The sequence below is a fragment of the Callithrix jacchus genome, chromosome 6 (genome assembly GCF_049354715.1).
Source record: "Callithrix jacchus isolate 240 chromosome 6, calJac240_pri, whole genome shotgun sequence".
NCBI lineage: Eukaryota > Metazoa > Chordata > Mammalia > Primates > Cebidae > Callithrix > Callithrix jacchus.
The window spans coordinates 151,953,195-151,980,650 of NC_133507.1; the positions used below are offsets into that span (position 1 = coordinate 151,953,195).

A 27,456-nucleotide genomic window follows, 5' to 3' on the forward strand; every position below is an offset into this window, starting at 1 on the left:
TGTGTCTTTAGTTGGATTCTCTTTGGTTCCAATCAACCTCAATATCATCAATATTGATATTGATGATTTTTTAATATATTCATATTGCCTTGAAAGGCAATAGTATTGAAATATTATTTTTTCTTTACATTCTGTTTGAATAATTTTTCATACATTTCCATTTTACCTTTATTTTATTTCAATCGTTTTTGGGGAACAGGTGGTTTTGGTTACATGGATAAGTTCATTAGTGGTGATTTCTGAGATTTTAGTACATCCATCACCCAAGTAGAGTATACTATACTCAATGATACTCAATGTGTAGTTTTTTATCTCTCACACCCCTCTCACCCATCCCCCTGAGTCCCCAAGGTTCATTGTGTCATTCTTATGCCTTTGCATTCTCATAGCTTAGCTCTCACTAATAAGTGAGAACACATGATACTTGATTTTCCATTCCTGAGTTACTTCACTTAGAATAATGGTCTCCAACTCCATCCAGGATGCTGAGAACACCATTATTTCCTTCCTTTTTATGGCTGAGTAGTACTCCATGGTATATATAGACCACATTTTCTTTATCCACTTGTTGATTGATGGGCATTTAGGCTCACTCCATATTTTTTCAATTGCCAATTGTGCTGCTATAAACATGTGTGTACAAATGTCTTTTTCATATAATGACTTATTTCCTCTAGGTAGAGACCCAGTAGTGGGATTGCTGGATCAAATGATAGTTCTTTAAAGAATCTCCATACTGTTTTCCATAGCAGTTGTTCTAGTTTACATTCCCATCAACAGTGTAAAAACGTTTCCTTTTCATCACATCCACACCAACACCTATCATGTTTTTATTTTTGGATTATGGTCTTTCTTGCAGGAGTAAGGTGGTATCGCACTGTGGTCTTGATTTGCACTTCCCTCCTAATTAGTGATGTTGAGCATTTTTTCACATGTTTCTTGGCCATTTGTATATCTTCTTTTGAGAATTGTCTATTTATATCCTTTGCACACTTTTTAATGGGGTTATCTCAATTTTTTTCTTGCTGATGTGTTTGAATTATTTATAGACTCTGGAATTTTTGCTTAGTCTTACTTTGGCAATGCAGGCTTATTTTTTATTCCATATGAATTTTAGGATTTGTTTTTCTAGTTCAATGAATAATGATGATGGTATTTTGATGGGAATTGCATTGAATCTGCAGATTGCTTTTGGGCAGTATGATCATTTTCATATTGATTCTACCCATCCATGAGCATGGGATGTGTTTCTACTGGCTTGTAACATCTATGATTTCTTTCAGCAGTGTTTTGTAGTTCTCCTCATAGAGATTTTCACCTCCTTGGTTAAGTATGTTCCTACGGTTTTTGTTTTGTTTTGTTTGCTTTGTTTTTCAGTTTTTGTTTGTTTTGTTTTGTTTTTTTTTTTTTTTTTTTTTTTGGTATCTGTTGCAAAAGGGATTTGATTTGATTCTCAGCTTGGTCATTGTTGGTGTATACCAGTGCTACTAATGATTTTGTATCCTGAAACTTTAGTGAATTCTGTATCTTAAGATACAATCATATCATCGGTGAACAGTGACAGTTTGACTTCCTTTTTACCAATTTGGATGCCCTTTATTTCTTTCTTTTGTCTGATTGCTCTGTCTAGGACTTCCTGTTTTATGTTTTACAACTCATTGTTTTCCTTGTTTTATCTCTGTAAAAATGCAACCTATCTCTGCTTTTTATTTCTATTTTCAGTGTTACATAAAGTTTTATAAGGTCTAATTTTACTCAATTAGTAGTAATTTTTAAATATTTTAGAAAGGAAAGATGGAAGGAAAGACGGAAGGAAGAAAGGAATGAAAGAAGCAGGAAAATGTATAAAGATACAGCAAACATCACACTTACTCAGCTGCTAAGTGCTTCTTCCCTAAAATTGGAAATAAGACAAGGAAACCCACTCTCACCACTTCTCTTCAACATTGTGTTCAAACTCCTAACCAGGGAAATAACACCAAAAAAAGGAAAATATTGTTTGGAAAGAAACAGTAAATCAGTCTATTTGTTGATGATATACTTATTTTCTTTAAATGACAAAGGAAATCTATAATTTACCTGAACTAATGTATGAATCTAACAATGCCATAAATTCATGGTTGAGATGTTTCAAACCAATTATATTTCCATATAACAGTAAATAGGAATTTGAAAAGCATTATCATTTAAAGTAACACCAAAAACAATAAAATAACTAGGAATACATTTATTATTTTTAAAATTTAATTTAATTTTTGTTTCAATAGGTTTTTGGGGAGAAATAAATTTAATGAAAGTTGTACATGACTTCTGTCCTAAAAACTGTAAGCAGTGCTGGGTAAAATTAAAGACATCTAAATAAATGGAGAGATATACAATGCCAACAGATTGGAAGCTCAATATCATTGTCAGCTCCCCCGAATTTATCTGTAGCTTCAATTCAAATCCAAAAAATTCATATTGATTTGAACAGATATCTTGAAAAGCAAAGAATCTAGAAAATTCAAGATAATATTTTCTAATTGGCTTCAAGACTCATTAAACCATGATATTTAAGGCAAAATATTATCAGCATAAGGGCAGACAAATAGATCAATGGTACAGCATAAAAAGTACAGATATAAATCCATATATATTGTGAATTTTTAAAAATATTTTCATGTCCTTGGAGTAGGTAAATATTTCTTAGATGGTACACTAAAGTCATTAATCATAAAAACAATAAATTGGGCTTCATCAAAATTAAAGATTTCTTCCCATCAAAAGGCATGATTAAGAAAATGAAAGGGAAGCTACGTACTGCATGAAAACATTCACAATACATAAATCAGACAAAACACTTCTATTCATAATGTATTTTAAATATGCCTACCCATTACTAAATAAAAGAAAACCAGATAATATAAATGGGCCAAAGACTTGAGCACACACTTTACAAAAAAATTGCCAATTAATGCATGAAAATGTGCTTGACATTATTGCATCATTAAAGAAATACAAATTAAAGCTAAGATGCACTATCACACACTGGAATGGCTAAGACTAGAAAGGCTATCTCTGATAGTCTTTGAAAAACAGTTTGGCAGGTTCTAAAATGGTTAAATGTACTCTTACACAATGACTCAGCAATTCCACTCCTACATATATACCCAAGAGAAATGAAAACATCTTGCCACAAAAAGACGTGTACAACAGCAATAGCTTTATTTATACTAGTCTCAAAGTGGAGTCAACTCCAATGACCATGAACAGAAAAATGAAGAAGCAGATTGCGGTAGATTCACACAATGGAATATCACTCAACAATAAAAATGAACTACTGTGCAACACATCAACATGAATGACAAGCAAAAGAAGGCAGACACAAAAGCATATATATGTTTTATCCCATTTATACAAAATCCAGTAGCAGGCAGTATTAACATATGATGGAAAAAATACAGCAATGGTTGCCCCTGAGAGGCTGCCTGGCTGCATGTGGTCAGCATGTGGATTGATGGGCAAGGCATACACTGTTCTGTTCATTTCTCAAAGAACACATCAGTTTTTGGCTCTGTGTCTCCCTTCAAATCTCCATTGTTTCTTTTTTAAATATATATATTTTATTGCATTTTAGGTTTGGGGTACATTTGAAGAACATGCAGGATTGTTGCATAGGTACATATATATGTGGTTTTAGTCTTCCTCCCCATCACCTATATCTGGATGGTTTCCAGGTTCATCCATGTCCCTACAAAGGACACAAACTCATCATTTTTTATGGCTGCATAGTATTCCATGGCATATATGTGCCACATTTTCCCTGTCCAGTCTATCATTGATGGGCATTTGGGTTGGTTTGAAGTCTTTGCTATTGTACACAGTGCTGCAATAAGCATTCATGTTCCTGTGTCCTTATAACAGATCAATTTATAGGCCTTTGGATATATACGCAGTAATGAGATTGCTGGGTCAAATGGAATTTCTATTTCAGGGTCCTTGAGGAGTCTCCACACTGTCTTATACAATGGTTGAACTAATTTACACTTCCACCAACAGTGTAAAAGTGTTCCTATTTCTCCACATCCTCTTCAGCATCTGTTGTCTCCAGATTTTTTAATGATCACCATTCTAAGTGGCATGAGATGGTATCTCAATGTAATTTTGATTTGCATTTCTCTAATGACCAGTGATGATCAGCATTGTTTCATATGTTTGTTGATCTCATATATGTCTTCTTTTGAAGTGTCTGTTCATATCCTTCCCCCACTTTTGAATGGGTTTGTTTGGTTTTTTTCTTGAAAAATCTGTTTAAGTTTTTTGTAGATTCTGGATATTAGCCCTTTGTCAGATGGGTGGATTGCAAAAATTTTTTCCCATTCTATTGGTTGCTGATTCACTCTAATGATTGTTTCTTTTGCTGTGCAGAAGCTCTGGAGTTTAATTAGATCCCATTTGTCTATTTTGGCTTTTGTTGCCAATGCTGTTGGTGTTTTAGTCATGAAGTCCTTGCCTATGCCTATGTCCTGACTGGTTTTGCCTAGGTTTTCTTCTAGGGTTTTTATGGTATTAGGTCTTATGTTTAAGTCTTTAATCCATCTGGAGTTAATTTTAGTGTAAGGTGTCAGGAAGGGGTTCAGTTTCTGCTTTCTGCACATGGCTAGCCAGTTTTCCCAACATGATTTATTAAACAGGGAATCCTTTCCCCATTGCTTGTTTGTGTCAGGTTTGTCAAAAATCAGATAGTTGTGCACATGTGGCATTGCCTCCAAGGCCTCTATTCTGTTCCATTGGTCTGTATCTCTGTTTTGGTACCAGTACCATGCTGTTTTGATTACTATAGCCTTGTAGTATAGTTTGAAGTCAGGTGGCATGATGCCTCCAGCTTTGTTCTTTTTGCTAGAATTGACTTGGCTATGCAGGCTCTCTTTTGGTTCCATATGGAGTTTAAGGTGGTTTTTTCCAGTTCTGTGAAGAAGGTCATTGGTAGCTTGATGGGGTTAGCGTTGAATCTATAAATTCTGGGCAGTATGGCCCAAACTCTGGGCAGTATGGCCATTTTCATGATATTGCTTCTTCCTAACCATGGGCATGGAATGTTTCTCCATCTGTTCGTGTCCTCTCTTATTTCCTTGAGCAGTGGTTTGTAGTTCTCTTTGAAGGGGTCCTTTACATTTTTTGTCAGTTGTATTCCTAGGTATTTTATTCTTTTTGTAGCAATTGTGAATGGCAGTTAGTTTTTGATCTGGCTCTCTTTAAGTCTGTTATTGGTGTATAGGAATGCTTGTGATTTTTGTACATTGCTTTTATATCCTGAGACTTTGCTGAATTTGCTTATCAGTTTCAGGAGACTTTGGACTGAGACAGTGGGGTCTTCTAAATATATAATCATGTCATCTGCAAATAGAGACAATTTGACTTCCTCCTTTCCTAATTGAATACCCTTTGTTTCTTTTTCTTGCCTAATTGCTCTGGCTAGAACTTCCAGTACTATATTGAATAGGAGTGGTGAGAGAGGGCATCCCTGTCTAGTGCCAGATTTCAAAGGGAATGCTTCCAGTGTTTGCCCATTCAGTATGATATTGACTGTGGGTTTGTCATAAATAGCTTTTATTATTTTGAGATACGTTCAATCAATAACTAGTTTACTGAGTTTTTAGCATAAAGGGCTGTTGAATTTTGTCGAAGGCCTTCTCTGCATCTATTGAGATAATCATGTGGTTTATAGTATGTTGAACCAGCTTTGCATCCCTGGGATGAAGCCTACTTGATCATGATGGATGAGCTTTTTGATGTGCTGTTGCCATCGGTTTGCCAATATTTTATTGAAAATTTTTGCATCTATGTTCATCATAGATATTGGCCTGAAGTTTTCTTTTCTTGTTGAGTCTCTGCCGAGTTTTTGTATGAGGATGATGTTAGTCTCATAGAATGATTTGGGGAGGATTCCTTCTTTTTGGATTGTTTGGAATAGTTTCAGAAGGATTGGTACCAGCTCCTCTTTGCGTCTGGTAAAATTTGGCTGCGAACCCATCTGGACCTGGGTTTTTTTTGGTTGGTAGGCTCTTAATTGCTGCCTCAACTTTAGCCCTTGTTATTGGTCTATTCAGGGTTTCAACTTCTTCCTGGTTTAGGCTTGGGAGGATGCAAGTGTCCAGGAATTTATCCATTTCTTCCAGGTTTATTGGTTTATGTGCATCGAGTTGTTTGTAGTAATCTCTGATGGTGGTTTGTATTTCTGTGGAATCTGTGGTAATACCACCTTTATCGTTTTTTATTGCATCTATTTGATTATTCTCTTTTTTATTAATCTGGCTAGTGGTCTATTTTGTTGTTCTTTTCAAAAAACCAGCTCCTGGATTTATTGATTTTTTGAAGGGTTTTTTGAGTCTCCATCTCCTTCACTTCTGCTCTGATCTTAGTTATTTCTTGTCTTCTACTAAGTTTTGAGTTTTTTTTTTTAATCTTGCTCCTCTAGCTCTTTCTATTTTGATGACAGGGTGTCAATTTTAGATCTTTCCTTGCTTCTCACGTGGGCATTTATTGCTATAAATTTTCCTCTAGACACTGCTTTAAATGTGTCCTAGAGATTCTGGTATGTTGTGTCTTCATTCTCATTGGTTTCGAAGAATATCTTTATTTCTGCCTTCATTTCATTGTTTATCCAGTCAACATTCAAGAGCCAGTTGTTCAGTTTCCATGAAGTTGTGCAGTTCTGAATTAGTTTCGGAATTCTGAGTTCTAACTTGATTGCACTGTGGTCTGATAAACCATTTCTTTCTTTTTTTTTTTGAGACGGAGTTTCGCTCTTGTTTCCCAGGCTGGAGTGCAATGGCACGATCTCGGCTCACCGCAACCTCCGCCTCCTGGGTTCAGGCAATTCTCCTGCCTCAGCCTCCTGAGTAGCTGGGATTACAGGCACACCCCACCATGTCCAGCTAATTTTTTGTATTTTTAGTAGAGACGGGGTTTCACCACGTTGACCAGGATGGTCTCGGTCTCAATCTCTTGACCTCGTGATCCACCCGCCTCGGCCTCCCAAAGTGCTGGGATTACAGGCTTGAGCCATCTTGCCCAGCCCGAGAAACCGTTTCTTAAAAATTCTGTAGGGCACCATGATTGCTTTCCTAACCTCTGGGAGCATCCATCCTTTACCTACTATTGCAGCTAGCACTTTTCTGACCACTTCTCACCTTCAAGATTTTATTTGAAATCTCTTATCCTTTCATTGTCTCCTGCCATCCTCTTTGTCATTGTGAATCTAATTCCTTTGTTTTCATTTTAATGATCTTTAATTTTTCTTCCAGAAATTCGAAACAATAATGTACCATTATTGTTTTCTGCCTCACATTAGATACTGGAAAGTGCTCATAATTCTCTTCTAATTGGGAAAGAAAGGCTCATAAGTTTTCATAACATGAAGGAATACTGAGATGTTGATTAAAACATCATCGGAGCCATTAAGTGATCAACTAAGAACCAGAATTAGAGACTCAACTTTAAAACTACATTCCCAGAAAACAGCAACAATTCCTGAAATTCAGATGGCTAAAATAATTCACCATATTTAACAATAATTCGAATGGATTTTTATTAACAGAAGGTAGAATCAGACATTCTAGGAGATATCATTGATATTCTCATGAAATTCTCAATAATGCGGTATAATTATTAATAAACTGCATTGTATTATTTATGAATTAATTTTATGATGTGGGATGATATTTCTTTCTTAACAACCACAGATTAGAGAGAGACATCTTATTTTCATCTTTCTCAGATTTGTTTTCTCTTAGTTGCTAATTAAGATGCATTTTCAAGGTTAGAGTTTACTTTTATTTCATTGTTTTTCATTTCTCTTTGGATGACCTGTTCATGCCACCTAGATTCTGTATGAGTTTAATTTTTATTCTAAAAAAATATTCCGTATACAGTTAGGTGGAGGTGTCTTTACAATGGCTTTGTTCAGTTTAGACCGAATATATTTAGTCCCTGTATTAGTCTTTCACAACCTCCATTTCTTTTATTACATCTTTTTTGTTGCTTCAATTCCATTTATTATGGCCTCGACTGAGGACCACCTATTTTATATATGTTGGTTCTTTATAGCACGTCCTTTATATGTAAAGTCTTACAGTCTTTACAAACATCTCAGAATCTTGATGACCATTTTCCCATGGTGTCCTTTTTTCCTAGGATGTTCGTGGAAGACCAGGACATAGATGAGGGGATTTTCTGTGACACTGTATTCAAGCACTTCAAAAGATATAAGGTGGAGATTTCAAATGCAATAAAAAAGACATTTCCATTCCTTGAGGGCCTCCATGACCGTGAACTCATCACAGATAAAATGTTTGAAGTAAGTAAGGTTTATTATGCCACAAACTGGTAAATCAGCCCCGAAGTAAGTTATGCTTGGATATCCTAGACCCAAACTTCAGGCAACAACTTGCTGACAGGTCTTCTATGAGTGAGGAACTTTTTCAAGTATTTCTGTAAGTGCTCCTGTAAAGTAGAAAAGGAGAGGAGAAGCAGAGGTCATTGATGGTCCTGCTTTTAGCTGAGGGAATGCTGTTTTGTGGTGCCCTCTGAAGTTGGGGTAAATGGACCTGGAGAAACTGGAGCAGAAACAGATGTTCTCCATTAATGTACAGTGTTTTGTAGAATTCATACACTGTAACATGAAATAAATAAAATAATTTGAACTAAGTGATGTGAACTAAATAATTTGAACTAAAACTTAAAATAATTTGAACTAAGTGATTTACTTGAAATAGTAATTGACACAGCATTTTCTTTCAATTAACATCAATTTAAAATAATTAACATCAATTTAAAATACCTAGATCAGAGAACATTAAAACCCACAGGAAATTGGTGGGGACAAATTTGTGGGGTCTAGAGAGGACAAGTTTGTGAGTAGTTTGTTGTTATTCTTTCTCCAACACATTTTTTTCCTTTTTCTTTCCTTTTTTGTACATTTCTGTAGTCTTGGAATATGGGTAAATTCCACCCATAGGCCCTGTTGGAGATACAAAGCAGCGAGTCTTCTCTGGCTATGAATATGCTTCCTCTGTGGCCAAGTTCACAGCAAGGGGAGAATGGTACCTGGTTTCCTTGAGTCCTTCAGGCCAGATCAGTCTTGGGGGAAGAGCAGGGTTTGTCCAGTCAACAAAACAGCCACTCATCGATTGCCTACTATGTCTATCCCAAACACATATGGATCAGGCTATTAAAAGACTTTGAGCCCACTTTTGCCCTTCAAAGTTGCTCCTTTTTACATCTAATGTAAATGAGAGTAAGGCGATCAGGCTCATCAGTGGGTATTTTTAAGGAGAAGGAATATACTTCCTTCATTACTGACCATACAAATATGTAAAAATTATAAAACTTTACTTGAAAATACCTCTGTAGGGGAATTAGAATACAATAACCATAGAATTCCTTTCTAGAGCTCTTCTGTAACTTGGAAGTCTGTATTTATGTTTTCTCCCTTCAATATTTTTTAAGGATTCTCAAGATTCTTGTAGAAACCTGGTCCCTGTACAAAGAGTGGTGTACAATGTCCTCAGTGAACTGGAGAAGACATTTAACCTGTCAGTTCTGGAAGCACTGTTCAGCGAGGTCAACATGCAGGAATACCCCGATTTAATTCACATTTATAAAAGCTTCGAAAATGGTAATTAGGTTTATTAACTACCTTTTCATTTCCAGTGCCATTTTTTTTTCAGTAATCATATACTGAGCTCCTACTATGTGTAACATATTGTGTGGGGCAGTGGGGATACAGTCGTTAACAAAATATACATGCCATGAGTCCTCTCGAAGCTCATGGCATATGGCTGTGGTAAAACAAATACCTGGAGGTCTGCTTAACTGGCCATTTAGACTCACAAGACAACCAGAGCTACATTGGCATCAGGTTTACTTAGAAGAGCATAAAGTAAGAAACAGAATCCCAACAGGGCAGCTTCTTCTCTTCAGTGAGATTCGTTGCAGTGATCTACACGGCAGTCCACCAAATGGACTACTACCTTCCCTGAGTGACAACTTAGCTGTGGGTGCAGGATCCACCTTGGCTCAGCACCACATGCCTTTGGGAGTATATGTCTCTTATAACAATTCGATAGTCACAGCTTTCAGAGCCCTGGAAGGGGCAAGCTGAGCTACAAGAGTTATCAACTGAGGGAAGACCACACTATGGCTTCCCCACAGGTGGTTTTTGTTCCTATATAGTCCCAGTCAACCAATCATGGGTCATTTCTAACCTCAGCGTTTGCCTAGTAACATGGCAAAAAGGCTATTTTTATTAGGTTTCCAGAATATAAGCAAGAAAGTTAACTGTGGGGCAAGTTTGCTTTCAATGAAGAAGTGGTCTTGCTAATCCTTTATCCACAAAGAGTGAAACAAAGATTAATTAAATAATGACAAAACGGATTACTCTGCTAGAGACTGTTTTTGGTGCTATACCAAACTAAAGGTTTCATTCTTGACCTTTTTCCTGAAAATGCACAATTTATACTCTTATAATGGTACACAAGAAAGTTGTCCTCCAGTTTTTTTTTTTTTTTTTTAATTTGCCTAGAAAACTTTTTATTTCCACACAGTTTGATCTCAACTCAGTTCTCCAAATAGGAGATAGAGACATCACAAGAAAAATGGGCACGTGCCCTGAAGAGGGAGGATGCTATGGGAACTGGAATGAAAGCATGAAGGTGTGTCTACAAAACAGGACAAATTAGATTTGGCTAAGTCTGAGACTGAGAAGCAGTATAGAAGCTGACTTAGATCACTTGGAGGAAGATAGTGAATGGTCTGAAATCCAAAGCTAAGGAATTTGAAATTTACTTACTCGGCAATCAAGAAACACTACAGGTTTATAAACAAGGAAAGAAGTGTAAGCGGTTGTATATGGCTTATTGATTTGTGTCAATACTAACCTTATCTAAATTAAGAATAAAATAATTTCTACAGCAAATCATTCAAGTCAGAAGAAATAAAGGAAATCAAATACCTGGGCACAAATTTTGAGTCAGTGTTATGTTTGTAGCCAGGATGGTCCAGGCTGTGGGGATGAGGGAACGGTGCTACCTTTACTGCCCACATTCTGAGGGGCTCTGTTCCTCTCCATGGCCTGCAGGGATCCACCTTCCTAAACCCAGCGCCCGCAACTCACGTGTTAGTTTCTGGCACTCCTTATGCTTGGGTGACCCGCACTGAGGCTCACTGTCGCCCTCCTGGGGCAGCACTGCCCACTGCCCCACCCAGTGCAGCAGCCCACCCACCCTCAGGGAGATGCTGCTGACTCTCAGACCATGAAGTCCACACAAACTGCCCCTGTGTCCTCTATTATGTTTATTTGGGAACTGTTCATCCTCCCTGACCCAATCAAGCCAAAATTCTGTTTTCTAGCCCCATCTTTAAAGCTGTTGGGGTTTTCTCATTTATTTTTTATTTATTTACGCTTTTTGAGACAGGGTTTCGATCCGTTGCCAAGGCTGGAGTGCAGTGGCATAATCTCAGCTCACTGCAGCCCCAACCTCTTGGGCTCAAGTGATCCTCCCACCTCAGCCTCTTGAGTAGCTGGGCACCACAGTTGTGCACCACCGCATCCAGCTAATTTTTTTCTTTTGAGATGAGGTTTAGCTGTGTGTCCTAGGCTGGTCTCAACATCCTGGGCTCAAGGAATGCTCCTGTCTCGGCCTCCCAAAGTGCTGTCATTACAGGTGTGAGCCACTGCACCTGGCTGATTTTCTCTTTTATAATGGAATCTCTCTAGGACTTGAGACCTTCTCCCCAGGGAATCCCTCAGTGTCTTCCTTATGCTTGATGTATGCCTACCCTGCCATCTGACAATTTTGGGGGTAATACAACTCACAATGTTTTCACTACTCGTTAACCTTAAACCTTGAGTGTCTCCCTGCCGTGTAGGACAATAATGTCTTCATTGTTAGGGTCTTCTCTTTTCTGTCCCAGGGGGATAATGGGGGAAGTTTTAAGTCATGTGGAACCCTCTGAGTCACCCAAAAACTGGACATTCATAAAAGCATGATTTCCAGCCGTTGTTCCTGTGCCCTGAGAATCTCTAATTGCTTCTTCTCTGTTCCGCACTTCAGTGATCCAAGACAAGCTGCGTTTACAAGACAGTGAGGGAGAAGAGAGGGAGGAGAGGCCTGACGTCCAACTTAGTCTTGAACAAGGTAAAAATGACAGAGTAAAAACTGTTTCTAAGAGAGGTTAGGGATCCAAGGCTGAGTGGAGACTGTGAATCAGGGAAGACACGTGGAAGGACTATGGAGAAGTCAAGGAGGGAGTTACATGAGCTGCTAACCAGATGTAGGGACCTGGAGAGGTGGCCATGACAAGACATCATTGTTTCAATATGAAGGAATCAGAGCCAAGTGTGACAGTAGGCCAGACTTACAGACGCCAACTACCTAGAAGTAATTGTGATTTAGAAACGTTCTTGTAGGGGATCGGCATGAAGTTGTGAAGAGTTAAGAACCACATCCCATGGCCCATGGTCAACATCAAAGAGGAGACTCTCGGGGAAAGAAATGCTTTTTTATCTGTACCATCCTATTCACAGCACTTCTGACACCAAACATGTTGGTGCTCTCCCCACACCAATCAGTTCTCCAGTTCTCTGCAGATACCACCTGATGTTTTATAATTTAATTGAGTTCTGGCACTAATTACCCAGACTTGGCACAGACTCCACAGGTTAAGGGCTCACTCCCATAAGGATACCCCCTACTTCAGATGCCAGTGCAAGTCTCGGGTTGTGACCTGTGCTTCTGACCAACTGCCTACAAAGTGGAGGTTCCCAGAAGCCCTTTGTTGGCTTTGATACTTTCCTAGTAGACCTCATGGAAATGTTGACTTATATTTGACAATTTATCATAAAGGACACAACTCAAGAACAGCCAAGTGGAAGAGATGCATAGGTCAAAGCCTGGGGAAGGGCACAGAGCTTCTGCCCTCTCTGGGATGCCACCCTCCCAGCACTTCCATGTGTTTGCCAACCCAGAGGATTTCTGAACCCAGACATTTATGTTTTTTATGGACATTAGTCTGGATTGATCAAATCATTGGCAATTGATGATTAAGTTAACCTCCGTCCTTCTTTGCCCCTCACTGGAGGTCAAGAGGTGGGCCTGAAAGTTCCAACCCTCTAATCTCATGTTCAGTTCCCCTGGCAACCACCCCCATCCCTAAGGGCTTTCCAAAAGTTACCACATTAACATAAACTCAGGGTTGGTTGAAAGGGGCTTGTAATGATTAACAGAAAGTGCTCTTTTCGCCATTATCACTTAGAATGTTTCAATGGTTTTAGGAGCTCTGGCCAGGAGCAGGGAATGAAGACTGAAGTGTATATTTCTTATCATATCACAGAAGATGCTTGATGATGGCAAAAGAGGGGACCAGTTTAAGATGTGAGGATGTTGTTCAAGAGCAGGGATAGTCAAAGAGAAAGACAGTCATGTAGAGAGACTCAGAGAAACAGGGGTGCAGATGTGGAGAGGATGTAGGTACTTAAAGGATGAAGGAAGGGAAATGAAACAGTGAAAAGGGGTAAAAGACAACAAAAATAGCCATGTCATTAACAGCTCACTTTGAACGTCTACTTCGTGGTAGCTGGTTTAATGCTCATGGCAGCCATTGGAGATTAGTATTACTTACATTCCCATTTTGCAGCTAAGATAAAGTAACTGAAATCCAGAGAGACCACAAGTGGAGTTTATCTAGGGTCAGATGAACAAGGAAAAACCCAGCTGTACTACCCCAGAGCCTGCATTCCTACCTCTGTGCTATCCAGGGAATCTAAAAATATAAAAACAGAAAAATGAAACAAAAATGGGAAAATATTTGTAGACAAAAAGATCCAGAAAAAAGAATATCAAAAGCGGGAGGAAGTAGAGGCTGTTCGGACACTGAGTCCTCATGGAAAAGCCAGTGAGAAAGCCTGAACAGATGTGGAGAGGGAGGGTGTGTTGTAAAAGGGGGTGGGCACAAGGCAACCAGGACTTCGAAGAAACTGAGCTAAGGGCCCTGGGCAGGGTAGCTCTGGGGACAAAGGCAGGTTCACTTTGCCATTGCGTTACCAGAGTGTCTCACAGAGGACCTTCAATGGGGTCTTCTGGTCAAGGCCCCTGTCAGCCAGGGGTGCAGCTGACCCAGTACCCTACTGTCGAGCTGGAGTCTGACTTCAATAATTGGGTGGCATCTGCCAGCTCCAGGTGGGCTCTGCATTGAGACTAAGAAGGGATCTTTAACTTCTACATTACAGAGACCAAAAAGAGATTAGGGGAGAATGGCAAGATTCATACCTCAACTTCTGAAATAAACTAATTTCTTCCTGCCAGGAACTGGTGAAAACTCTTTTCGAAGCCTGACCTGGACACGTTCGGGTTCCCCGTCTTACGATGGTTTGTTCCTGTTTACTACTCTTTGAGCCTTTGCTATTCTTGCCCCATTCTGGAATGTGCTGTGGGATTGACCCTTTGTGTTAATGATTGACCAGAATTTTCAGTTTTTGCATCTACAGTTTTTCCATTTCTGGAATTTAAATAACAATCCTTATCCTCTAGGTTCTCTAGGAGGGTTTCTTCCTCCCACACCTCTTAAGCATACTTCCTGCTGGTTCCTGCTGCCCTGAGCCTGATCGTTTTACCCATGTGCCTGCTTCACCATTTTCTGCCTGCATCTGCTTGAATCTGACTGTAGCCTTGATGCCTTGATCTTACATCCAGCAGTGGCCCATGCTATGGTGGTTGGAGGGGAGTGACAGGCAGCAGGGGGCAAATAAAATACCTGTGAATCAAAACATGGTTTAGGTACAACCCCACCTGAAAACGGACTCTCAGAGCACCCCTGTGAAACAGAACAGATACATGCAAAGAGAAAAGATACAACCAGTGACAAAAATGATGCACTAGGAAGCCAACAAACAAATAAACAATATGCCCAAAAGGCTGAGCCGGCAGGTAAGACTGACTGGGTTTGCATGCATGGGGAGGAGCCAAGGGGCCCTGGCTGGAGGCAGAGGAAGAGTCTAGTGCACAATGCAAAGAGACACCCGTTTAACAAGCAGGGGAAAATCACACAGACACAGAGAGGGCCTGGTATACTGATGAGCCTGATACACTGACATACTGATGACAAAGACCTGGAGGAAGAAAGCTACAAGAGAAAAACTAAAGAGAAAGGGGAAGAGTTGCATAGCCTCACCAAAGAAGAGAGACAGAAACAGATGGCAAAAGAAAAGAGAGATTGGCCAGGAATCAGTGAAGTGCAAACACCTTCACGCAGCAATATATGCAGACGGGGGCATAGGTAGAAACGTAAGAAGACAGGAGAAGCAGGGTGAGGTCTAACAAAATGGAACAGAGAAAGATAGAACAGAATGGAACAAAATAGGACAGAGAAAGGCTCCACTGGATCTCAACTGTGATCTCATTTATCTTCAGAGTCCTGCGAACAAGCCGCTGTCCGAGTGAATAATGGAGATGCTGGACGGGAGACACCCAGCCCATTGCCCTGTCATGAAGAAAGTAATTATTGCTTACCTTGCCTATTTCTTTTCCTTTCTTATTCAGATGCTATACATTTGTTTGTTTGGTTGGTTGTTGTTTTTCCATTGTAACCACTTCTTTAATTACCAAATTAAAAACTGGATGCATTTATCATGTACATGTTGTTTTGAAATATGTTACACGTATGTGAAAAGGCTAAATAGAGCTAATTAGCATAACTGTCACCTCACATCTTTATCATTTTTGTGGTGATAACACAGAATCTAGTCTCTCAGTAATTTTTAAGCATACATTATTAACTATGTTAATCATGTTATATAATAGCTCTCTTAATGTATTTCTCCTATTTAACCGAAATTTTGTATCCTTTGACCAACATCTCCCCAATCCTTTTCCCCACAACCCCAGCCTCTGTTACCACAATATATTCTCAACTTCTGTAAACGCAACATTTTTACACCCTACATATAAGTGAGATGTAATGTTTGTCTTTCCGTGCCTGTCTTATTTTACATAACATAACATCCTCCAGGTTCATGGTTGTGGTTGCAAATGACAGGATTTCTGTCTTTTCAAAGGCTAGATAATAGTTCAATGTGTAGATGTATTTCACTGTGTATATATTTTTCTTACCCATTCATCCACTGATAAACACTTAGGTTGTTTCTGTATCTTGACGATTGTGAATACTGATGACAGATATCTCTTCCGTATACCAAATGGTCCCTGATTTATGATGGTTAGACTTATGATTTTCAATGGATTTACTGAAATATTAAATGCATTTTGGCTTATGGTTCAATTTATGGTAGGTTTATGGAGATGTAGTCCCAGCCTAACTCTGGGAGCATCTGTACTGATTTCATATCCTTTGAATATATGATCAGTAGTGGGATTCATGGATCTATGGGTAGTTCTTTGTTTAGTTTTTGTTGAGGACACGGCATACTGTTTTTCTTAGTGATTAAAGCAATTTATATTCCCACCAAGAGTGTACAAAGGTTCCTTTTTCTGCACGTCGTCACCAACATTTGTTATCTTTTGTCTTTTCGATAATAGCCATTCTAACCAGTATGTGGTGATTTCATTCTGGTTTTTATTTGCATTTTCTTAATGATTTCTGAGGCAGAGCATTTTTTCACATACCTCTTAGCCATTTGCACGTGGTCCCTTAAGAAATGTTTATTAAGGTCCTTATCCATTAAAAAAAAATTTTTTTTTTAACTACTGAGTTGTTAGAGCTTCACTCTGTTGATTGTTTCTTTGCCTATGCGGAAGCTTTTTAGTTTTATGTATTCCCAATTCTTTTTGCTTTTGTGATTGTGCTTCTGGTATTATACCCAAAAAATATTTGCTCAGACTAATGTCATGAAACTTTTCCTCTATATTTTCTTCTAGTAGTTTTACAACCGTGAGCATTACATTTCAGCATTTAGTCCATTTTGAGTAATTTTTTAATATGGTGTGGGATGGGGTCAAATTTCATTCTTCTGCATGTGGATATCCAGTTGTCCCAACACCATTTATTAAAAAGATAGATGTCCTTTCCCCATTGCATATTCTTGGCACCTTTGTTGAAAATCAATTGCCCATAAATGCATGGATCCAACCTCTCTATTTTATTCCATTTTTCTACATGTCTATTTTATGCAAGTACCATGCTGTTTTTGATTAATATAGCTTTGTTGCATGTATTGAATCAGGTAGTGTGATGCTTTCAGCTTTGTTCTTTTTTCTTAAAATTTATTTGGCTAGTTGGAGTCTTTTGTGCTTCCATACAAACTTTTAAATTGTTTTTCTATTTCTCAAAAAATGCCATTGAATTTTTTTTTTTTAAGAATGGAGTTTTGCTCTTGTTGCCCAGGCTGGAGTGTAATGACACAATCTCAGCTCGCTACAACCTCCACCTCATGGGTTGGAGCAATTATCCTGCCTCAGCCTCCCAAGTAGCTGGGATTACAGGCATGTGCCACCATGTCTGGCTCATTTTTTTTGTATTTAGTAGAGACAGGGTTTCACCATGTTGGTCAGGCTGGTCTTGAACTCCTGACCTCAGGTGATCCACCCACCTCAGCCTCCCAAAGTGCTGGGATTACAGGCATGAACCGCCACATCTGGCTGCCATTGGAATTTTTATAGGAATTGCACTGAATCTTTAGGGGACTTTGAGTAGACTGGACATTTTAACAATAATAATTTATCCAATCCATGAACATGGGGTATCTTTCCATTTCTTTGTTCCTCAGTTTCTCTCATCAATATCTCAGAGTTTTCAGTGTACCCATATTTCACCTCCTTAGTTAAATTTATTCTTAAGTGTTTTATTGTAGTTACCGTAAATTGATTGTAAATTGGATTTTGTTATGTCTTTTTCAGAGAGTTCATTGTTAGTGTATAGAAATGCAACTGATTTTGTATGTTGCATTTGTATCCTGCCACTACTGAATTTATTTATTATTAGTTCTAGCAGGTTGTTTTCATGGAGTCTTTAGGATTTTCTATATATAAGATCAGGTCATCTGCAAATAAGGACAATTTAACTTCTTCCTTTCCAGTTTGAATGCCTTTTATTTATTTTGGCTGCCTAATTATTCTGGCTAGGACTTGCAGTGACATGTTGAATAAAAGTGATCTGTATTAGTCCATTCGCACACTGCTAATAAAGACATACCCAAGACTAGATAATTTATAAAGGAAAGAGGTTTAATTGACTCACAGTTCAGCATGGCTTTAGAGGCCTCAGGACACTTACAATCATGGCAGAAAGGGGGAAGCAAACAAATCCTTCTTTACACGGCAGCAGCAAGGAGAAGTGCGGTGCAAAGGGGGCCAAGTTCCTTAAAAAGCATCAAATCTATCTTGTGAGAACTCACTCACTGTTGCAAGAACAGCATGGAGATAACTGGCCCCATGACTCAATTACCTCCCACTAGGTCCCTCCCATGACGTGTGGAGTTATGGAAACTACAATTCAAGACAAGATTTGGATGGGGACACATCCAACCACATCATCATCCTACTCTCGTTTCTAACCTTAGAAGGAAATCTTTCAGCTTTTTGACATTAAGTTTGGTATTAGCTGTGGGCTTGTCATGTATGGCCATTATTGTACTGAGATACATTTGTTCTATATCTATTTTGCTGAGCGTTTTTATCATTAAAAATGTTGAATTTTGTCAAATGCTTTTTCTACAGATATTGAGATGATCATGTGGTTTTTGTCCTTCATTCTATTAATGTGTATGACCTTTTTAGATGTGTGTTTGTTGATCCATCCTTGCATTCCAGTGATAAATCTTATTTGATCATGGTGTTTAATGTGCTGTTGAATTCGATTTGATAGTATTTTGTTGAGGATTTTTCATATATGTTTATCAAAGAAAGTGACCTATAATTTTCCTTTCTTGTAGTGTTTATGTCTAGCTTTGGCATCAGGGTAATGCTGGCTTCATAAAATGAGTTTCAAAGTATTCCCTCCTACTTAATTTTTAAGAAAAGTTTGAAAAGGATTGCTATTTGTTCTTTAAATGTTTGGTAAAATTCGACAGTGAAACCATCTGGTCCTGGGCTTTTGTTTGGTGGGTGGGATTTGATTACAGTTTAAATCTTACTCATTATTGGTCTGTTCATATTTTTCTATTTCTTTGTTATTCAGTCTTGGCAGGTTGCATGTGTTTAGAAATGTATCCATTTCTTATAGGTTATACAACTTGTTGCCATTAAATTGTTTATAGTAGTGTCTTATGATTCTTTGTATATATGTGGCATAAGAGAGGTAGTGTCTCCTCTTTCATTTCTGATTTTATCATTTGAATGTTTTCTCTTTTTTCTTAGTATAGCTAATACTTCATCAATTTTGTTTATTTTTCAAAAAGCCAACACTTCGTTTTGTTGATCTTATATTTTTTCTAGTTTTAAATTCATTTATTTCTAATCTGATATGTATTGTTCCCTTCTTTCTACTAATTTTTACCTTAGTTTTTCTTCTTTGTCTAGTTTCTTGAGGTGTAACTTTAGGTTGTTTGATATCTTTCTTCTTTCTTGATGTATTCTTGTGTTTATTGCAATAGTCTTCCCCTTAGAAGATGGGGAATACTGCTTTTGCTGTATCCCTTAAGTTTTGATATGTTACATTTCTATCTTTATTTGTCTCAATGGTTAAAAAAATTTTATATTAAGTTAATTAATGAATAAATTAATAGGAAAATTTTTAACCCATTGGTTGTTCAGAGGTATACTTAATTTCCATGTATTTGCAAACTTTTCAAAATTCCTTATTATTGATTTCTAATTTCATATCATTGGGATCAGAAAATATATCTGATGTAATTTGAGCCTTCTTCATTTTGTTAAAAATTGTTTTGTAGCCTAACATATCATGTATCCTGGAGAGTGTCCCAGGTACAACGGAAAAGAATGGTATTTTTCCACTGGTAGATAAAATCTTCTATATATGCGTTTAGGTCCACTTGGTCTAAACTATAGTTTAAGTTTGATGTATTCTTACTGATTTTCTGTCCATTGCTGAAGGTAGGGTGTTGAAGTCCCCTAGTATTACTGTATTAGTCTCTCATTGCTTCAGAACTCAAATATTTTTCTTATATTTCGTTGCTCAAATATTGAGTGTGTATGTTTACAATTGTTATATCATCTCTATGAATTGACTCCATTATTACATAATGACTTTCTCTTTTTCTTTCTTCCTTTTCATTTCTTTTGTTTTTGTTTTGGAAACAGGATCTTGCTCTGTCACCCAGACTGGAGTGCCTAAGTGTAATCATGGCTCACTGCAGCCTCAATCTCTTGGGCCCAGGCAATTCCCCCAAGTAGCTGAGATGACAGGCATGTACCACCATATCTGACTAATTTGTTGTTGTTGTTATTTGTGAAGACAGGATTGCCCTGTGTTGCCCAGGCAGGTCTCAAACTCCTGGGCTCAAGCAATAATTTCACTGATGTAAGCCACCATGCCTGGTTTTATCATGACCTTTTTGGTCTTGTTTTATATTATTTGATTCAAACTGTATCTCATCTGATGTAAGTATAGCTGTGTCTTCTCTCTTTCATTTCCATTTGCATAAAATATCTTTTTCTTTTTTTTTTCTATTTGGTTTATCATGACTCCAGAGATTTCAAAACAAAATAATGAATTTGTTTTGTTTGTTTTTTTTTACATTGACAGTTGTTTGTGTTTGTGGTGTGTGTGTGTGTGTGTGTGCTTTTTTTTGTTTTGTTTTGTGTTTTTAAGAAAAAAAGGAGAGAAGGAGAGGAAGAAAGAGGAAGAAAAAGAGGGAGAGAGAACAGGAATATTGCTTCATTCTAAAAATGGGTATTAATAATGGCTGATCAATATTTTGTGTATTTAAAGTGGACAATGTATATTTTGTGTATTTAAAATGGAGAGCTCTATAAATATTTATTGAGTTTACTTGTTCTGGATCTGAGTTCAAGTCCTGGATATCCTTATTAATTTTCTGTCTCGTTGAGTCTAAATCTCATTATGGGTCTTATGTATCTGGGTGTTAAGATCTCTTATTGTTGCATTGATCCTTTTACCACTGTATCTTTGTTGCCTTTAAACCTATTTTATCAAATGTGAGAATTGCAACTCCTGCTTTTTGTTTATTTATTTATTTTTGCTCCCCATTTGGTTGGTAAATTTTTCTCCAACCCTTTGTTTTGAGTCTTTGTGTATCTTTGGATATACTGTTAGATTTTGGCTGTATCTTTTGATTGGGAGATTTAGTCGATTTAAATTTAGGGTTACTGCCATTTGATGTTGACTGGCTATTTTATCCATTCGTTGATGTAAATTCTTCTTTATGTTGATGCTCTTTACTTTTTGGTATATTTTTAGAAAGGCTCATACTGGTTGCTCCTTTCTATGTATAATGCTTCTTTCAGAAGTTCTTGTAAAGCAGGCCTGGTGGTAATAAAATCTCTGAGTACTTGCTTGTTCATAAAAGATTTTATTTTTCCTTCATTTGTGAAGCTTAGTTTGGCAGGATATGAAATTCTGGGCTGAAAGTTCTGTTCTTTAAGTATGTTGAATATTGGCCCCCACTCTCTTCTTGCTTGTAGGGTTTCCGCTGAGAGATCTGCTGTAAGTCTAATAGGCTTCCCTTTGTGGGTAACCTGACCTTTCTCTCTGGCTGCCCTTAGTATTTTCTCCTTCGTTTTAATCCTGGTGAATCTAACGATTATGTGCCTTGGGGTTGCTCTTCTTGAGGAATATCTTCGTAGTGTTCTCTGTATTACCTGGGGTTGAATTGTCCTGCTTTGCTAGATTGGGAAAATTTTCCTGGATAATATCCTGAAGAGTATTTTCCAGCTTGGATTCATTCTCTCCATCACATTCAGGTACACCAATCAAACATAGATTAGGTCTTTTCACATAGTCCCATATTTCTTGGAGACTTTGCTCATTCCTTTTCATCCTTTTTTTCTCTATTCTTGTCTTGTCGTTTTATTTCATTAAGTTGGTCTTCGAACTCTGATATCCTTTCTTCTGCTTGATCTATTCAGCTATTTAAACTTGTGCGTATTTCACTAAGTTCTCGTGTTGTATTTTTCAACTCCGTTAGTTCATTTATATTCCTCTCTATATTGTCTATTCTTTTCAGCATTTCGTCAAACCTTTTTTCAAAGTTCTTAGTTTCTTTACATTGGGTTAGAACAAGTTCTTTTAACTCCCAGAAGTTTCTTATCATCCACCTTCTGAAGCCTACTTCAGATAATGGAACACAGTCCTTTTCCATCAGGGCTTGTTCTGTTGCTGATGAGGAACTGCAATCCCCTGTAGAGGGAGACAGGTTCTGATTTTGGGTATGCTCGGCCTTCTTAGGCTGATTTTCTCCCTTTATTATAAATTTATCCATCTGTCATCTTTACAATTACCGCCTTTCTAATTAGGTTTCTGAGTCGACATTCAATTTATTGATTCCCAGTGCTGGGATCCGAGCAACCCACTGCACCGGCCAAAATAGCAGCAATAAGACTGATGGTGCTCTTCTGCCTGGGAATCTCTGGTCTGGCTTCCTTCTTGAGTCTGCAACAAGCGGCTCTGCCTTCCCGGAGCTCCAAAGCTTGGTCAGAAGGGGAACCAGCCCCATTTACTCTGCATGAAGAGCTGCCGTGCCAAGGTGCCGGCAAAACTGCTGCGCTGGCCACAAGAGTCGTGCTGGCGACCCGTGGGGCTCCTCCACTGGAAATCTGCTGGTCCGTGAGTGATGAAAATTCGTCTGAAAGTGTGGCGTCCTCTCATTCTCTGAGCTTTCACTGGGAGCTACAATCCCAGGCTGTTAGTGATCAGCCATCTTGGATCTCCTCTAAAATACCTTTTTCTATCTTTTCACTTTCAGTCTATGTGTCTCCTTAAAAGTGAAGTGAGTGTCTTGTAGTTTGCATATACTTGGGTCATGTTTTTTTTTCATTCATTCTGCCACTCTGTGTCTTTTGATTGGAGAATTTAATCTATTTACACTTAATATAATTATTGATAGGTGAGTACTTTCTACAACCATTTTGTTTATTGTTTTCTGGTTGTCTACAAAGTCTTTATTCCTTTCTCTCTTACTGTCTTCCTTTGTGACTAGGTGATTTTCTCTAGTGAAATACTTTGATTACTCTTTATCTTTTGTGTATTCACTGTAAGTTTTTGCTTTCTGGTTAACATGAAGTTTACACAAAACATCTTATAGTTATAACAGGCTATTTTAAGCTGTTAAGTTTGATTGCATACAAAAACTGCCCTTTACTCTCTTATTCAAAATGTTTGATGTCATAATTTACATTGTTTTTATGTAGTGTATACCTTAACAAATTATTGTAGCTAGTTTTTTTAAAAAAAGTCTTTTAACCTTTGTACTAGCTGTAGAAGTGATTTACACATCACCATTACAGTATTAGAGTATTCTATATTTTGACCACACATTTACTTTACCAGTGAGTTTTATATTTTCTTATATTTTCATATTATTAGTTAGCATTCATTTCTTTCAGCTTTAGCATTCCTTGTAAACAGTTCTGGTGGTAATGAACCTTTTCATCTTTTGGTTTCCTGGGAGAATCTTTCTCTCTCCTTTACTTCTAAAAGATAGCTTCACTATGAAAAGTATTCTTGGTTGGCAGGTTTTTTTTTCCCTTTCAGCACTTTGAATATTTCAGCTCATTCTCTCCTGATCTGTGAGGGAGGTTTCTGCTAAAAAGTTCACTGCTATTCCTATTAAATCTCCCTCATATGTTTCTTGCTTCTTTTCTTTTATCACCTTCAGGATCCTCTCTTTGTCCTTGAATATTGACAGCTTGATTATAGTATGTTTTGGGGTAGTCTTATTTGGATTGAATCTGATTGGAGGCCATTGACCTTCCTGCTCCAGGAAATTTTATGTATTTCACCAGATTGGCAAAGTTCTATACTATTATCTCTTTAAATTAACTTTCTACCTTTGTCTTTCTCTTGTCTTTTATGAATTCCTATGATTCAAATATTTGCTCATTAGATGTGTTTCATAAATCCCATAAGCTTTCTTCATAACTTTTTATTCTTTTTCTTTTACTTCTCTAACTGTATTCCAAATAACCTGTCTTTGAGTTGAAATTCTTTCTTCTGCATCATCAATTCTGCTATTGATGCTCTCTGATGCCTTTTTAAATTTCATTCATTGCATTTTTCAGCTCCAGAATTTCTGTTTGATTTTTCAAATAATTTCAATGTCTCTGTTTAACTTCTCATTTTGGTCATTTATTGTCTTCCTGATTTTAGTGAATTATTTCTTTGTATTTTGTTGAGGTTTCCTGAGATTCCTTAAAACAATTATTTTGAATTCTGTGTGAGGCAATTTGTTATCTCCATTGCTTTGGGGTCTGCTATGGGGAGATTATTGTGTTCTTTTCCTCATGTTATGTCTCTTTGGTTTTTATATTTCTTGTTGCCTTACATTTGATCTGTGCATTTGAGAAAGTAGGGACTTACCTAGTCTTTGAAGGTGCAAGGGCAGGCTTGCTGCTGGAGTCCTCAAGCAGGCTAGTCTGGTACCAATGGCAACCAGTGGGCAGGTCTGTGCTGGGGGTGACCTTGAGCCAGAATCTGCAGGGCTCTATACCAGTAGTGGTGCAGGCTTCTTCAGGCACTTGAGTGGGCCTGAAGCCCAGGGTTATTGAAGCCAGCTTGCTGCTGGGATGGACCTAAAGCTCCGTGCCACTGAGTCCAGTTTGGCACTTGGTCTGGTCCAGATCATTGGGTCACAGAGACTGAAATAGTGATCTAGCGGGCTGGAGACTGAGTTTGGGTTGGCCTGAATCCTGGGGCTGCAGGATTTAGGTTGGAGTCACAGTGAGCTTGGAGGTTCACACTATGGGTATTGGCTGGAGTGTGGGGCCTTGGGAGCCTGCCTGGCACTGGGTTTCACTGAAGATGGTTCTGTGGTTTAGGTCCAAGGCAAAGTCTGGTGCTCACTTCCTTCTCCTTTCCCCAAGCATATGGCATCTCTCTCAATGCTGTGCTTCCTGGGGTTGGGGAAAGGACAACATGTGAAACTTTTCTTCCTGCCCTTTTCAATGTGCTTTTTCTTATTTCTGGGCTACACCCAGGCGCTGTGGTCTTTCATCTGGTTTCCTCAGCTCTTGCAAAGGTATTTTCATGCATAGGCAATTGTTCACATTAGTGTTTCTGCAGGGGAAGGAGGGCTGGAAAGTCCTATTCTGACATCTTGCTCTGCTCCTCCCCACATTTCTAATTATATCTTTATTTATCTATAAGCCCAAAACTTTCCTTTGTTTTCTCATACTAACTGTCTATTCCCACCCAAGACACACAGACATTGTGCACAGCCTCTGGCTGCTTTTAACAGGTATGAAATGGAAGGGAAAGAGAAAGTGGGTCTTTTAAATGGAGGGGCTGTCCCTGGGTAGAGAATGCAAGAAGAAAGAGTGCAAAAGAGGTCAACTAGGGATACTAAATAACAAAATATAATTGACCCTTGGGCACTATGGGGGGTTAGGGGTACCAATGCCCTATACAGTCAAAAATTTGCACATAAGTTTTAACTTCCTCAAAGCTTAACTGCTGTTATCCAGAATCATTACTGGTAACAAAAAAAGATGATAACACATATTTTCCATATGTATTACATGCTGTATTCTCACGATAAAGATCGCCAAAGGAAAATGTTATTAAGAAAATCATAAGGAAGAGAGAATATATTTACTATTCATTAAGTGGCAATAGATAATTGTAAAGATCTTCATCCTCATCATCTTCACATTGAGTAGTTTGAGGAGGAGGAGGAAGAAGAGTGTTGGTCTTACTGTCTCAGGGGTGGCAGATGCAGAAGAAAATCTGCACACATGTGGACTCATGTAGTTCAAGCCCCTGTTGTTCAAGGGTCAACTGTACATGAGTGAGACAGATTTTAGATAAAGTGGCATGGTATCTGTACATTGCCATGTTGTGGAGTTGAATAGAAATATGTTGCAAGTTACTTTTTAGAAGTTATCATGAAAACATAGAAATTATTCTGCTTGTCGGATTTGCAAAGGAAGGAGACTCAAGTGAAAGCCCTTCAGGAAGGAATCGGCAAGTGGAGGGACTCTGGTGTGGTAGACAATGGTACTAGAAGAGACCTTTGGTAATAACTGCAATGTTTGAAATGAGAAAAATACAGAAAGACAAAAAGTGATATAGCACTCACACATCACATGCAAAAATGTTTTTGAAGAAAGTGACTTAGAAGAAGCTTGCAGAGGTAACATTAATAATTAAGAAGTAAAGGCAGATTTGAAGAAAGTAGAAAATGCAACAGAGATGGGCAACATCACCTAGGGGACAGCAGGCCTGGGACGAAGTGAGGCAGGAAGGTCCCCAGGGCACAGCATATAAAGAAATTTCACTTGGCATGTGAGACTGAGCTTCCTTAAATTTCAAGGCACCCCAAGGCACCACCTTTACTTCACCCTAGTTCTGACTCTAAGAGAGTGATTTTTTTAAAGTATAGATAAACAGAGTATGAATAGAGAAAAATATAGAGGGAAATAAATACCAAGAAATAGGAAAAATGGGGAGAGGCACAAAGAGAATGATGTAGAGAATGAGTTAAAGGACAATGAATGAAAAATTAGTAGAGAGTGGATCCTGGAAAGAAGGGAAGAGAGAAGACAAATCAAGACATTCTCTGATTTGAGGAGACAACAGTTGGAAATGAGGCACAGGGTTTATCCTGTTACTGTTGAGAAGGACAGGGTGTCCCCTTATCAAAATGGCCCCTGCAACTCTGCCTCTACCCCCAGATTACAATAGGCCTCTCCTCAGGCATCACTTCCTCTCCATGTCTCAGTCACCATCTAGGATCTGTTGATTCTAAACATACGTCTCCAGCTTAGACCTGTCCTCCTGATTCCTTTCCCCAATTGCCTGAAGACCTTTTTTTAAAGACCTGAAGAACATCTCTCCTCAGAAGCTGCGTCTGTCATCTCTTGCTGTGTAATGTAACAAACCATCCTGAAACTTAGCAGCTTAAAACAATCATCATTTTATTTGCCACTTCAGTCAATCTCAACTTTAAAGTATCTCTAACTTGTCCATTTCTGTTCATCCCCAGTGCTAACTCCCTAATCCAGATCCCTGTCACTCCCACTAAAACTAGAGAAACAGTCTCCTGTCTGGCCTCCAGTCTTGCTCCTCTCAAGTCTGCACTTCAGCTGAATAGACTTTTCCAAAATAGAAACCAGTTGATATGACTTTCCTGTTCGAAAGTCAGTGCCTTCACGTGGCCCTTAGCAGTAGGTCAATACTGCTTGGAGTGGTGAATTGAAGGATGCCCACCATGCAGCTGCATGCTCCCCATCACCCACCTCTTACCCCTTCATGCCACATTCCCACCACACCAAATTCCTTTACTTGCTAGAATTTGGCAAGCTCTCTTTCTTTCATCTCTGCCTTTCC

The 27,456-nt window shown here is 38.3% G+C and overlaps 1 protein-coding gene across 22 annotated transcripts in view; it reads left to right on the forward strand.

The window, feature by feature from the left end:
- Positions 1 to 27,456, forward strand: part of SP100 (SP100 nuclear antigen) — a 123,896-nt gene that overhangs the window by 27,653 nt on the left and 68,787 nt on the right. For 12 of the 22 annotated variants that reach the window (XM_054258020.2, XM_054258021.2, XM_054258022.2 and 9 more), the window contains 7 exons: positions 8,176 to 8,338; positions 9,490 to 9,658; positions 12,096 to 12,179; positions 14,346 to 14,408; positions 14,817 to 14,966; positions 15,450 to 15,533; positions 20,253 to 20,357. In XM_054258020.2, the coding sequence (XP_054113995.1) occupies positions 8,176 to 8,338; positions 9,490 to 9,658; positions 12,096 to 12,179; positions 14,346 to 14,408; positions 14,817 to 14,966; positions 15,450 to 15,533; positions 20,253 to 20,357 (818 nt within the window). The remainder of the gene's footprint in view (positions 1 to 8,175; positions 8,339 to 9,489; positions 9,659 to 12,095; positions 12,180 to 14,345; positions 14,409 to 14,816; positions 14,967 to 15,449; positions 15,534 to 20,252; positions 20,358 to 27,456) is intronic. The other 10 variants (XM_078328792.1, XM_078328794.1, XM_078328795.1 and 7 more) reach the window with 1 other exon arrangement.